At 40.4% G+C, this 12,469-nt stretch overlaps 3 protein-coding genes across 3 annotated transcripts; all 3 read right to left on the reverse strand.

Annotated features, from left to right (window-relative positions):
• Positions 1–161: 161 nt before the first annotated feature.
• On the reverse strand, positions 162–2,056 carry CLUP02_14096 (3-hydroxyacyl-CoA dehydrogenase; the record flags this gene model as incomplete). The annotated part of the gene is made up of 2 exons (XM_049293029.1): positions 162–1,921; positions 1,981–2,056. The coding sequence occupies 2 exons, from the start codon at positions 2,054–2,056 to the stop codon at positions 162–164; spliced, it is 1,836 nt and encodes a 611-aa protein (XP_049150175.1).
• Positions 2,057–3,301: 1,245 nt separating this feature from the next.
• On the reverse strand, positions 3,302–4,978 carry CLUP02_14097 (major facilitator superfamily transporter; the record flags this gene model as incomplete). The annotated part of the gene is made up of 4 exons (XM_049293030.1): positions 3,302–3,472; positions 3,562–4,609; positions 4,679–4,782; positions 4,856–4,978. 4 exons carry the CDS (start codon positions 4,976–4,978, stop codon positions 3,302–3,304), a joined length of 1,446 nt encoding a protein of 481 aa, XP_049150176.1.
• Positions 4,979–8,653: 3,675 nt separating this feature from the next.
• Positions 8,654–8,812, reverse strand: CLUP02_14098 (uncharacterized protein; the record flags this gene model as incomplete). The annotated part of the gene is made up of 1 exon (XM_049293031.1): positions 8,654–8,812. A coding segment is annotated over one exon (159 nt), but the record flags the coding sequence as incomplete, so codon positions are not given.
• Positions 8,813–12,469: the final 3,657 nt, after the last annotated feature.

Here is a 12,469-nt window from a genome sequence, read left to right on the forward strand (position 1 = left end):
GCAAAGGCCGTAGTTACGTTAATTAACTTCAATTGACAAGACAACCGCCCAAGCCGGGATATCGATCTATAGCTTCTATACACAACTCTCGCCAGAACAACTCCCATGACCCAAAACGCCATCTAAACCATCTTCTATCCTTTGCTCTGAAATGACCAAGTCTAAATTCGAAGAACAGCAATACCGGAGATAGTGCGATTATCGTCAGAGAAGATCTTCTTCTTCTCAGATCCATCCACATTGCAGCGATAAATGCTGCCGCCAAGATCGCTGAAGTAAACATGTCCGTTCTCCTGGTCCAGCTTGACACCGATCGCCTCATTGAGATGTCTCACCAAGATCTCATACTTCCTGGACCCCTCAGACAGCAACAACGATCCCGTCATAGGGTCGATATTCGCCCGGTTGAGCGTGTTGCCCTTGGGAATCTCTCCACGGTCAGTCCAGAAAATAGTATGTGTCTCCTCGTCAACTTCCAAGTCAATCGGCTCTGGCAAGTCGCTAAGGAAACACTCGATATCGTCTCTCGTCTCAGCCGTCTTGCCCGCCGGCATCTCAATGTTCGCGCAGAAGATGCGGCCCTGTCCGGACTTTGGCGCGCCCTTTTGGGTCCAGTAGAACTTGCCCAGCTTTGGCGCGACGGAGATGCCGACGCACCAAGTCTTCAAATCAGAAGCGTCGTTGCCGCCAATGATGAGGGTCTCGAGGTCGCTTCCGTTAAGATTGGAGCGGTAGACTTTCATACCCTCGCGGTCGCAGAAGTAAATCTTCTTCGAGGCCGGTTCGATGACGAGTTGTTTGGGCGTGTTGATGGTACCAGGCTCGAAGAGGGACTTGACGTCTGTGCCATCGATGTTCGAGGAAAGGACGGCGCCGTCTTGCTTGCCTGGTGTACCCATACAGGTCCAAATCATGCGCTGGGTGTCATTGGCGTCAATGTCGATGCCGTCGGGGACGTGTTGCCGATCGACGAGAACACGTTCTAGCTTGCCCTCTGACGAGAGTTGGAGAACCTGTCCAGAGGCCGAAGCGTCGTTTTCGTTGGCCAAGCCGAGGTCAAGGGCGATGACCTTGGGGAGGTGGGGGTAAAGACCGCCCTTTGCTGACTTGTTGCCGAGACGGCCCTTGGAGATGTACTCGCGTTGCAGGAAGTCGACTGTGTTCTCGGGAGACAGGCCGCGCTCCTTGACGTAGTGGTCTTCGATGAAGGCGACGGTGTCGAGACCGACCTCTGTGATTTCGTTAGCTACTTGATCTGCGGAAAACTTGCGTATGAATGCAAACTTACCGTCCATCATCGTGCAAGGGCCCTTGCCGTGTTTGCTGAGTTCGTAGAATAGCGTATCGATCTCCTCTGGGCTCGACACGCCCTCAGTGAGAATCGACAACGTCTCTCTCTTAATCGCAGCCCACAACCGGTTGAAAACAAAGCCGGTAGACTCCTTGCGCGCAGTAAACGGTCTCGTTCCAACCTCCTTCTGCCTCTCCGTCATGAACGGGAAAATCTCCGGGTTCGTGAATCCGTCCGTCATCAGCTCGACAACCATGTTGTGCGGGGGCATGTAGTAATGCGTGTTCATGATGCGCGTCTTGGTTTCATCCCTCACTTTGCCGAGCATTTCTGAGGATCTGTACGATGACGAGTTGCTGGCGAGAATGGCGTCCGCGGGTGCATGGACCTCCAGGTCGGCAAAGGTGTCCGTCTTGATTTGGATCCGTTCGGGGACGGCTTCGATTACGAGCCAGGCATTTGCGACGGCGGTTTCGAGATCAGTGAAGACTTGGACGGTTCCGGCGCGCTTGCGGCCTGATGCTGGGTATGTGTCGACATTTTGCTTAACGTAGTCCAGGCAGGGCTGGTGTTGCTTGGAGTCGGGCTCGCGGACCTGGACGTTGTAGCCGCCGGATGCCCATGTGCAGGCTGATTTGGTGTGTCAGGATATCATTCAAGAAGTGTGCTCAGGAGTGAACCGAACTTACCAATGCGACGGCCGAGTACGCCGCCTCCCAGCACAGCAACCGGGCGGTCGCCGTAGTTTGATGGTAGTGAAGTCATTGATGTGTTGGAATGGTGATAGTTGACGATTAAAGTAAGGGTCTAGGGTCTAATGATGTAAGATCTACAGTACAGAATGACACCTCAGAAAGCCAAGACGGCAGATGAATTTATACATGCATCGAAGACGGGGCTGCAGATCAGTCTAGAAGCTAGAGAAAGCCTCCGTCAAACAATTCGGCGGAGCACATCGTCATTCCCCTGAGCGCTCGCAAGTCGCCGAGGTTGCCGGAGACCCGTCAAGTCGGTCATCGTGGGTCCCGATAACGAGCCTGCAATCCTTAGTAAGTGGTCTTGAGCGGTCTGGTTGGTGGCGCGAAGCAAACAGCAGAGGGATAAACGCATTGACGGCTGTGGGTATGACGCAAGTTTCGATGATGGGCCTTGGACTATGAATCGGGTTTCGGTGCCGATCGCGGGTCGGTGTCGCCGGTACAGGATCCACTTTAATATTGAAAACGTTGATTTCCCATATGGAAGTCAAAAGGCCCGTTGAGGTGTCGAGAACAACCTGGATGATGATGGGACCAAGCTATGATAAGAACAACGTCAATTCCGTCTTATCATAATGAGCGCGAAACAGCGAGATTGAGCTGCTTTACGAGCAGACGCTACCTTTGGTTTGGGAAAAAGAGTTACATCTCAAATCCGTCACCTCGGCACTTGGTGGGGCGGGCCCGTTCTTTTAGTTCCGGCCTCGGCAGCCGCAAGCTTGTAAAGTGGGCCCGTCAGCTCCCGGCCTCGGCAATTCCAAGAATATCTGTCAGGGTCCGCGTCGGTCTCGCTCTGGACGGAAGGGGTCTCTCTGAAAGTGCCGTGCGACGTGGGGGCAGTTTGAATTATTTCCGATCAGGTGCGGCCCTTATTCCGTTGCTTGCGGTCTGTCCCGATTCGAAATACATCTCTATCCTCCCCGGATTCCGTTTACTTCGGTGTTCAGCAGCATTTCTGCTTTTGACCTCCACACGGCTTGCCTTCGAATAGACTCAAGACACAGGGAACCTCAAGAGAAGTCATGGTCATCTTGCGCTGTGTCAAGCAATGGCCTGGGCTTAAAATCACGGTCGACCAATCTTAGCTGCTCATCAAGACATTTCCATCAACCGCAAGAAATCATCTTGAATCCGGTTTTCAACGAAAGGCTCAATAAGGAACTCTTGATTTTCACTATAGCTTCACTATAGCGTCATCTTCTGTAGCCAGTGAATACAATGTCTCAACCATTTTCCGCACGCTTTAGTACTTTCAGACTTGCTCATCGTCATCCTTCGCAATAGGTCCCTTGGTGATGGATCCAGTCTCCCCCGCCTCAGCATTGAGCACACGCCGCTTTTCTTCCCTATGCGTGAGCAGGGTGAGCCCACTGGTCCAGACAATCAAGGCAATCGAGCTGGCGATCATGGCCCACATGCCCCTCTGCAGTCCCAAATATCAGCACACGTTTCATTCCCAACAGTCTGGTTCTCGAACCCTCACCGGGCAGAAAAAACAAAAGGGTTACTTACGGTAAACCACGGTGCCATTGAAGCGCCGTAGAAGATGATACTCCACCACGCGTTGACGGCGTTACTGCCCAGATTCATACCCGCGAGAACGACACCACGGAAGATGCCCTCCTCGTACCTCATCGCATCATTGCACCATGCGAAGAACGTTGCCTGGCAAGCATACACAGCACCAGCCCAGTAGTACGCGCCAAACACGACCGATGTCGACGCCGCGCTCGTCGGGTCCCTGGCTGCGACCAGAACCATCGCAGACGTCGCCACACCAGTGATGCCGATGAAGTACGCGACGAGATACCGCTTCCCGCCTAGGAAATCCGTCAAAGTCGCCCAGAAGAGCGTCGAGACGATGCCAACAGCGGGTACGCCGGTGGGATAGTTGTTGAGCTGTGCGACAGTGTACTTGTGCGTCGGGTGGCTCTTCATGTACAGACCCAACAGGGAATTCGTGCTAAAGGACTCTGTTTCACCGGCAATGATCCAAAGCATGACGAAACCCCACCAGTACCACGACGTGAGCACTTTCTTAGCGAAACGGAACGTCAGCGGCGAACGCTCCTGGATCTCGGGCACGCGGGACCGCGCCAGGACCTTTTCCTCTTCCGTGAAATAAAAGGCCGTTGTCGTGTGCGGCGTATCGGGGAAGCACACGAAACCGTAGATCGCGACGGGTACAGTCATCAGTCCGTCAATGATGAAGAGCCAGCGCCAGCCGGAGAGGCCGTGCAGACCGTTCATGCTGCTGTGTATGCCCGTCTGAATGAAGCCGCCGAAGAAGGTGCCCGCGAGGCCGGAGGCCGTGAAGATGCCGCTGCGCTTGCCGAGCTCGCGCTCCGTGTACCACGCGCCGAGGATGTAGTGCGTTCCGACAAAGGTCGAGGCCTCTGCTATGCCTTGGAAGAAGCGGATAGCCATGATGGATTGCGGGCTGTGAACGCTGGCGGTGCACATTGTCAGGCCACCCCAGATGATCATCATGAGGGGAAACCAGATGCGCGGTTTGACGTAGTGCAGGGACAGGTTGGATGGGATTTGTCCGATTACGTAGCTAGTTGAGGTGTCAGTCGTTGTCAGGGAGCAGTGAGAGGTGCAGTCCGATGATATGCTCTTGGCTTACCCGACTGTGAAGCATGTATTGATCTCGTTGAGCTGGTTCCCCACGAAGCCCAGCTCCTCCTTCATACCGGATACGTACGCATTGTTCAGATTGGTACGGTCAAGCTAAAAGGACCTAATAGAAACTTTGTGCTCATCACGAACACCAGCAGAAATCTGGGAAGAGGCATTGACTCACGTAGTTGACCAGGTAGCTCAAGCAACAAAACGTCAAGATGAAGAAGTCAATCTTGGAAACGAGCTTCTTCTCCCCTGGTTGATACTGCACATTCAGATATTGACGGACTTTCTCGAAAGCCATGTTGGGCAATGGGTTCGGCAAGTTATACTGCAAGGAACCAAGCCTCTGTAAAATCAGCGAATCAACTGATGGATTGCCGATTTGAAGGGATGCGGTGACAAGTCGAGCAGCTCAAGCACACCGTTCACCGTGGTAGATGCACCCGAACGCTGACCGACGTGAAGTTCTTATGGGAATTGCAACCGTAGACAGTTTGCACCTCCTTGCCAGCAGTTGCCAAGCTGCCAAAGACCTAAGCTTGACACTTATCGCGGGCCGATATCTCCCAGGAGATAAGAAATATGGTCACAGGAATAAAGAGCAGGGGTCTTGCGATAGGGCTGGTGTTGTTTTTCCCCCGTACGGTAATCGAGACCGGGGGATAATCAGCGCCATAGGAACCGTTTAGGCGTTTTTTGACATCCTGTTTGAGTATGGTTTTGTTAGTATCCCTATTACAGGGTAGTTGGTTCGAACCGTAGTTAATGAAGAGATTAATTAAATTATTTAGATATCTGCGTAGGTGTAAAAAAGAGGTTCTAACCGTAGGTTAGGCTAGCTATAATAATTATAAATAGGGCCCTTAATTAGCCCCTGCGTAGTCGGCTATATACTGCGGTCGAATTAAACTTTTAATCTAATATTAACTTTCTCTTTTTTTTATTAATTTAACTACTGCGGTTAGAGATATAATTTAACCTCGGGCCTATTTACTAAGTCGTTTCTTTTTCCCCCTTTTCTCTATTCTTTTTATATAACCTATCCCTCTATTCGTATAGTAACTTTTTTACTACTTATAAATTGCTCTAATCCCTTATTTAGTACTACTTTTATAAAAGCGTTTACGAGGTTATTTTTATTATTAATTTAATAGATCTTAAGTATCTCGCGCTTTTCGTACGATTACCTAAGGGCTATAATATTAATTATGAGCCTCTTTTCTTTTATCGTTCTTAATTTAACGAGGTATTTATATAGTAAGTAGGAATTAGTATAAATAACCGTTAGAATGGGTAGAAGGCTAATTTGATTAGTAATTTTCTTTAGCGTTATTAAAATCGCGTAGGAGAGGTTAATACTATTAATTATACCGTAGACCTCTAACGCTAGTATACTTCTCGTTACCTACTTATTTTTAGTTAACGAGTAGTAGATTATATTACTATATATAGTAAATTCGCTCTTACTTATATTCTCGTTAGTTAGGATAATAATATACCCTAATTACGAAGTAAGGTTGTTATTATTCGTAAATAACCTATTGACGAAGACGTAGAGCTTATTAATTATAAGGTCGATTAGGTAATAGATAAGACTTTAATCGAGATTCGTTTGCTACTACTTAAGCTACTTATTAAGTACCTCGATATCTCGTTCAGTTAGATTTATAGCTTACGCTACCCTAGTATAGTTAAAAGTTATTTTAAGTTAATAAATACTCGTAATATATACCCCTCGCATAAGCTTAGTTTTATATTACTTTTTAATATTAGTTACGTTCGGGTTAACGAGGTTAATTTTCTTACCCTGCCCTTTTTATTAGAAAATAACGGTTTCTTTTTTAATTATGAGAATCCTGCTATTAAATACTAGGGGGGTATTTGTTATGAGGATCTTTTTTAGTTTTATTACGAAGCCCGCTTTTTAGAGCTCCTTATCCTCTTTTTTTATAAAGTTAATATCGGATAGGCTTAATATATCGTTAGTCTATATTCTAACGATCTTAAATTAGTTACTTTCGTACTCTGCGATTAATAAGTACGGGTCGTACGTAGAGGTGACTATTAATAGTTAATTAATGTGAAAATCGTAGTAGGTGGCTTACTAATGGGTGCCCGATTCTGTGAGCCTATATAGTGGCTTGAGTACTTTAATAATCGTGCCTTTTGGGTACTTGCTAGCTATTTCTTTTAGTAGATGGGCTAGGATTTTCTTTATGAGCCCTGTGGCTGATTGGGTATATACTTAGGTAATATTATAGCTCTAAATTTTGTATCCCTTTTTTTATAGCGATATTATTAGTACTATTATTAATCGTTAGTTATAGTGCTATATAGTAGGTAATTATGTAAATAGCGTTGCTTTTTTAACGTTATTATACTTTTAAATTACGTATTTAGACTTCTCGTACGGTTAGGGTATTCTTTTTTTTTTAATTTTACGAACTATTTATAATTTAAATATGCAGAGGTTTATATACTTTTTTAGATCATAGAGGATAAATCGATAGACCCCTTAATTGCGTAAAGTATTTATTTTAATAAGATTTAATCCCTTATACAGCTTTTTAGTAGTTATAATTATGCTTTCTTTACGTAGTTTAACTACTAGCTCGAAATTGGCTTTTTTTATTATTATATAAAAGGTATTAATTACCTCGTCGCTAGTAATAAATTGTTGCGTTAGTGCTTGCCGTCGTAGTTTCTTACGACGTCTTACTAGTAGTATTAGTGCCCTTTTAGTAATTTCCTTTTCCTCGTTGTTTATTAGTATTATTATAACGATTTCGTTAAGGATGATTTCTTATACCTCTATTGCGGGTTATATAGCTTCCCCTAGCTCTTCTTTTTTTTATAGGTTAGAAATTACTTTAATAGGATTTATATAATATAGTTTAACTACTATAATTAATACTTTAAGTGGCTAGTTACGATCTCTCGTAACTATATAAGAACGCTCGTTAACGGAAATTAATTTATATAGCCTAGCCTATTGTTAAGTAATTTCGCACTATATTTATATATCCGAATTTAGGGGTATATTTAAATTAACCCCTATGTCGGGCCTATTGCGCGTAGTAATTGCCTTATTAACTTACCTTTTTATACTTACCTCGCGCAGTGCTTATATTACTTTTTTAACTACTTAAGCTTATTAGTTTATATTTAGCGATAGTAGCAAGGCTAAGGTCGTTTTTAAATATACTTTAAATATTAAAAGCGTTAGTATAAGCCCGTTAGGCCCTATGGTGTCGTTGTAGTATTTGAGTGCTATTTAGAGGTATTTATTATTATTAGAATCGGGATTTTCTTTTTTAATAATTTTAAACGCTCTTTTTAATTACTAGTGCGCCCTTTTTACTTTTTTAATATTATAGTGCGCTTTAACGAGTACGACTTTTAATTATATACTATAAGCCGTCGTATTTTTTTTAAATTTTACTAATTTAAAACTAGTACTAGCGTCGGTTCTAATGCCGTCTAGCGGTCCTTAGTATATATTAATCTAGCTTTTTTATAGAGCTACTTATACTATTTTTATTTATAGATCCCGTAGGAATTGCCCTACTTAGAATAATATAGCCTCGTCGATTATATATAGGACCAGTCGACTATTTAAGTAAAAGATATTAATGACGATTTCTTAATTAAAGTTAAGCTTATTACGTAATTTAAATTTAAATCTGCGTGGGTTCTGCGTATTTATTTAATATTAGTAATATACTTTTATTAACTACTCTAGCGCCCCTATTTCGATATTATTATTACCTAAATACTTTAGGAGGTTATATAGCCTCGTAACCGACGGGTAGCTAAATCTCTAGTATAGTTATCTAAGCTTATTTTTTATTAAGTAATTAATTAACTTCGTGTCGTTAGTAAGCTTTATAAACGCGTACCCCTATTATCGTTTGACTATTTCGAAGTGCTTATAGCTAGAGATTCTGTTCTTCGTATTATTAAATATAATGCTTAGTTAATCTATATTTTTTAGATATAAGAGAAATAGGGTATTAATGGGTAGGATATAGAAAGTTATTGTTTTAAAATACGTTTTTATTTTTATTATACTTAGGGCGACGATTTCTTTGCTTAGGCCGAAGCTGATCCTCGTAATACTTATTATTAACGTATTAAGCGTTATTAGCGCGATTTTCTATAGCGCTTAGAACTGCCCTTTTTTTTTTATTAACTATTGCGATGCCCCAGTGTTTAGGATAATTTTATAGAAATTATCTAGGCTATACCTTTTGCTCGCGTGGAATGCTTATACGAGCTTAGTATTTAAGTAATTTAGGTGGTATAAATAGGACCCCTCTAGCTGCCCTTAGATTTACTTAGTACTATGTTTTTTTTTTTTAGATATTAAGAGAGATAGCGTCTTCTCTTTATTTATTAAGAGAATAGGTTTTAGTACTATTAGATTTGCCCTTTTAGCTGCCTCTATATCCGTTATTTAAAGGACTTTCCCTTATTATTTATAAATAAAAGCTTATTTATTAAGAGCTTCTATTACCCTCTATTTATTTAGCCTCGTATATTTTCTAAAGGCTAACGGGGCGAAAAAAGAGTGGTTAATATTATCGATTTTGTTATAATTTAATTCGTTAGTATAGGGGGTAAGATTTTTTTTATTTTTTAAATTTCTTATAGGGGGTATATACTTTAGGCCGCTACTTTAACTACTATCGCTAGGTTCCGTGCCCCCGGATCTGCCCTTATATATAACGAGGAATTAGTTAAACTAACGAGGGCTAGTTTTGCTATTTACTACCTTTGATTTTTTATATTATTTATACGATTTAGTACGCTCTTTTTCGGAGTGGTTACTTAATTAATATTTATCCTTTTTATAAATATAGTATTACCTCTTTTGTTGCCCTGCCCGTAAGTTAAATTTCTATTTATTTAACGAATCTTAGTCTTTTTATTAGTAATTACCGTATTTAGCCTCTTTTCTTTTTTTATTATACGTTCGATTAACTTAATATTATTAATAAGGGCCGTCGTATACTTAGAGGTGGGTTTGGCACGGTATTCTTACTTTAATATTAAAGTTAGATCTTAGCTTTAAATAGAGCGTCTCGTAGTTTTCAGGTGCTTAGTATAAGGTTATTTTTATTTTTAATATACGCTAGACTGCGGTATAAAAATATCTAATTTTTCGCTCGTTTATCCCCTTATTTAGCTAGGTTTTTACTAGCTTATTAATTTAATTAATAAGCTTTTTAAGGATCTTTACTTACGATTTGTTCTCTAATATCCTAGTTATAGATACAAAAGAAATCGCTCGTAGCTTAGATAGGAGCTTTAGGTTTTTATTATAAGTCTCGAAGCGGCTTCGGATTACGTTAATTATATTAAAAAAGTCGTTTTAATTAAGATTATATACCGCTTCGTAATAGTAATTAGAGGCTTTGTTTACGAGTATAATATTAATTACCGAATGGTATTAGTATTCCCTAATTTTGACTTTTTTATAATAATTATAAAATATCGTTAGGGTTTTTTATAAGACCTTATACTTCTCCCTAGAATATAATTTCTTTTTTAGGAAGATCTTTTTAAGGTTTATAAATTGCCTCGTATTTACTATTAGATTTTTAGTATTTATATGCGATCCCTGCGTCGCTACGTATTGTTAGTAATTTCAGGTTATTTTTTTTTTTTTTATTAGCCGATTGGCGCCGAATTTTATATTAATAGTAGTAATAAGTTATAGATTAAAATAGGCGGAATTATTAATTATCGTACTTCTGGTATTATATTTTGCCCCGGTATATCTTTTTGCGACGATAGATTTCCGTTAGTAATTATAGGGAGGAAATCTAGGTTATTTACCTTTTTTTTAAATTTGTAAAAGCGATTATACGCTCTGTTAACCTATGCTTAGTTTTATAGTACGAATTCCTTTTTTATAATTATTGTTATTAGTATTTTATATGGTTTTTATGATTATAGTTGCGCTAGTAATACCCCTCGCTCGTAGAGGAATTTATTAACTATTTTTGTAATTCTTAGGCTTACGCTTGCGAACTATTTATCTAGCTAGTGGCTAAGGTCGTTTGCGATTTCGTAGAATAGGGGTTGCCCCTATAGCCCCTTTTTTTATAAACCTTAGTTAAATAGATTAATACTACGTTAATTTACTCACTATTAGGCTAATTTACGATTTTATATATTTACGTCCCCTAATAATCCGGGTTAATATTTACTTACTTATAAGGGATTAGGATTCTATTTAGGATCGGGTTTTGTCCTCTTTTTTTTTACCCTAACTCGCTAAGGGTCGTGCTTTAGCTTATGCCCGTATTAGTAGTTATTAGCGTGTTTGATCTTAACGGGGATATATCTGATCCGCGCGCTAGTTATAATAAATCCGTACTTTTATTACTTAACGAATTTATTAGGGTCTAGGAGATTCCTACTTCTTCTTATTATTTTACTATTACTCTCGTTTTTATTATTTTTAGCGATTATTACTACTTTTTTAGATTACTAGCTATCGTACTTACTAAGATCCTCTTTTTTATTTAGTATAAAAGGGTAGGTTCTAGTAGTTCTTTTTAATAATAGTAGCGGTAGACGTTTATATTACCGTAATAAGATATAGTAATTAGTCTTGGGATTTTCTAGCACGTATAGCTTTAACGAGGTAATGCGGGATATTCTTATATAGAATATGAAAAGTGAATATTCATATAGAAGCAAGAATATATGAATATAGGGGAAATAAGCGTATATAAAAGAGGTTTTTGTAATAAAGAGAGTAATATAGTTGAATTACTATATGAGAAGTTGCTTGCTTAACGAAAGGTCTAGGTAGGCAAATACACGCCTACATATAGGCATAAAAACCTCCTACTAGAATATTCCATTGCTTATTAATTATGATATAATTAATAAGCATATACGTAAGTGAATGCGTAATCGTAGTACGTAATTCCGCCTCGAGTAAATTCCAGATTATTCAGTTATCTTCCAGTACTTTCCACTGCTCACGTAAGCTTATATAAGCAGTATTGCTTACATAATCAATACCTATAATAATCTACAGAAATCGTAGATTAATATGGTATATAGTTTGCTTACGTAATATTGATAATAAGGCGAATAATAAGGTAAACAAAGTTACCTTCGTAACACTCCCTCTTTTGCCTTATTAGCTATGTTGAAATAGCTAACCAAGTACCCTAGAGTAGATTTCTAGTACCCTAGAATAGTTTTTTGGTACCCTAGAACAATCTTTTGGTACCCTAGAGTATTTTCCTTAAAGTATTCATAAAAATATAAGGAAAATAAATACCTATATTAGGGGTATAATATAGGTTAAATAGGGTTATTAGGATTGTTTAAGCCTATTAGCTTAACGAATTCCTTATGTTTAACCCGAGGTAAGGGTTTTGTTAACCCATCGGCAGGCATTATAGTAGAAGGGAGATATTCTACTTTAATATTCCCTTTTTCTACTTCCTGTCGAGTATAATAATAATATAGGGCAGTATGCTTAGTCCTTTGGTGATATTCAGGATTATAAGCAAGAGATAATGCCCCATTATTATCGGTTTTAATAGTAATAGGTTTAACTTGATAACCTATTTCCGATAATAAATTCTGAAGCCAAATAGCTTCCCGAATAGCTTCCTGAAGTCCATTAAATTCAGCCTCTGTAGTAGAAAGTGCTATAGTAGACTGTTTTTTAGACTTCCAGCTAATCGGACCTCCATTTAGTGTAAATAAGTACCCAGAAGTTGATTTTCTAGTACTTTTACACCCGGCCCAGTTAGAATCA

Source organism: Colletotrichum lupini, chromosome 7 (genome assembly GCF_023278565.1).
Source record: "Colletotrichum lupini chromosome 7, complete sequence".
Taxonomy (NCBI): Eukaryota; Fungi; Ascomycota; class Sordariomycetes; order Glomerellales; family Glomerellaceae; genus Colletotrichum; species Colletotrichum lupini.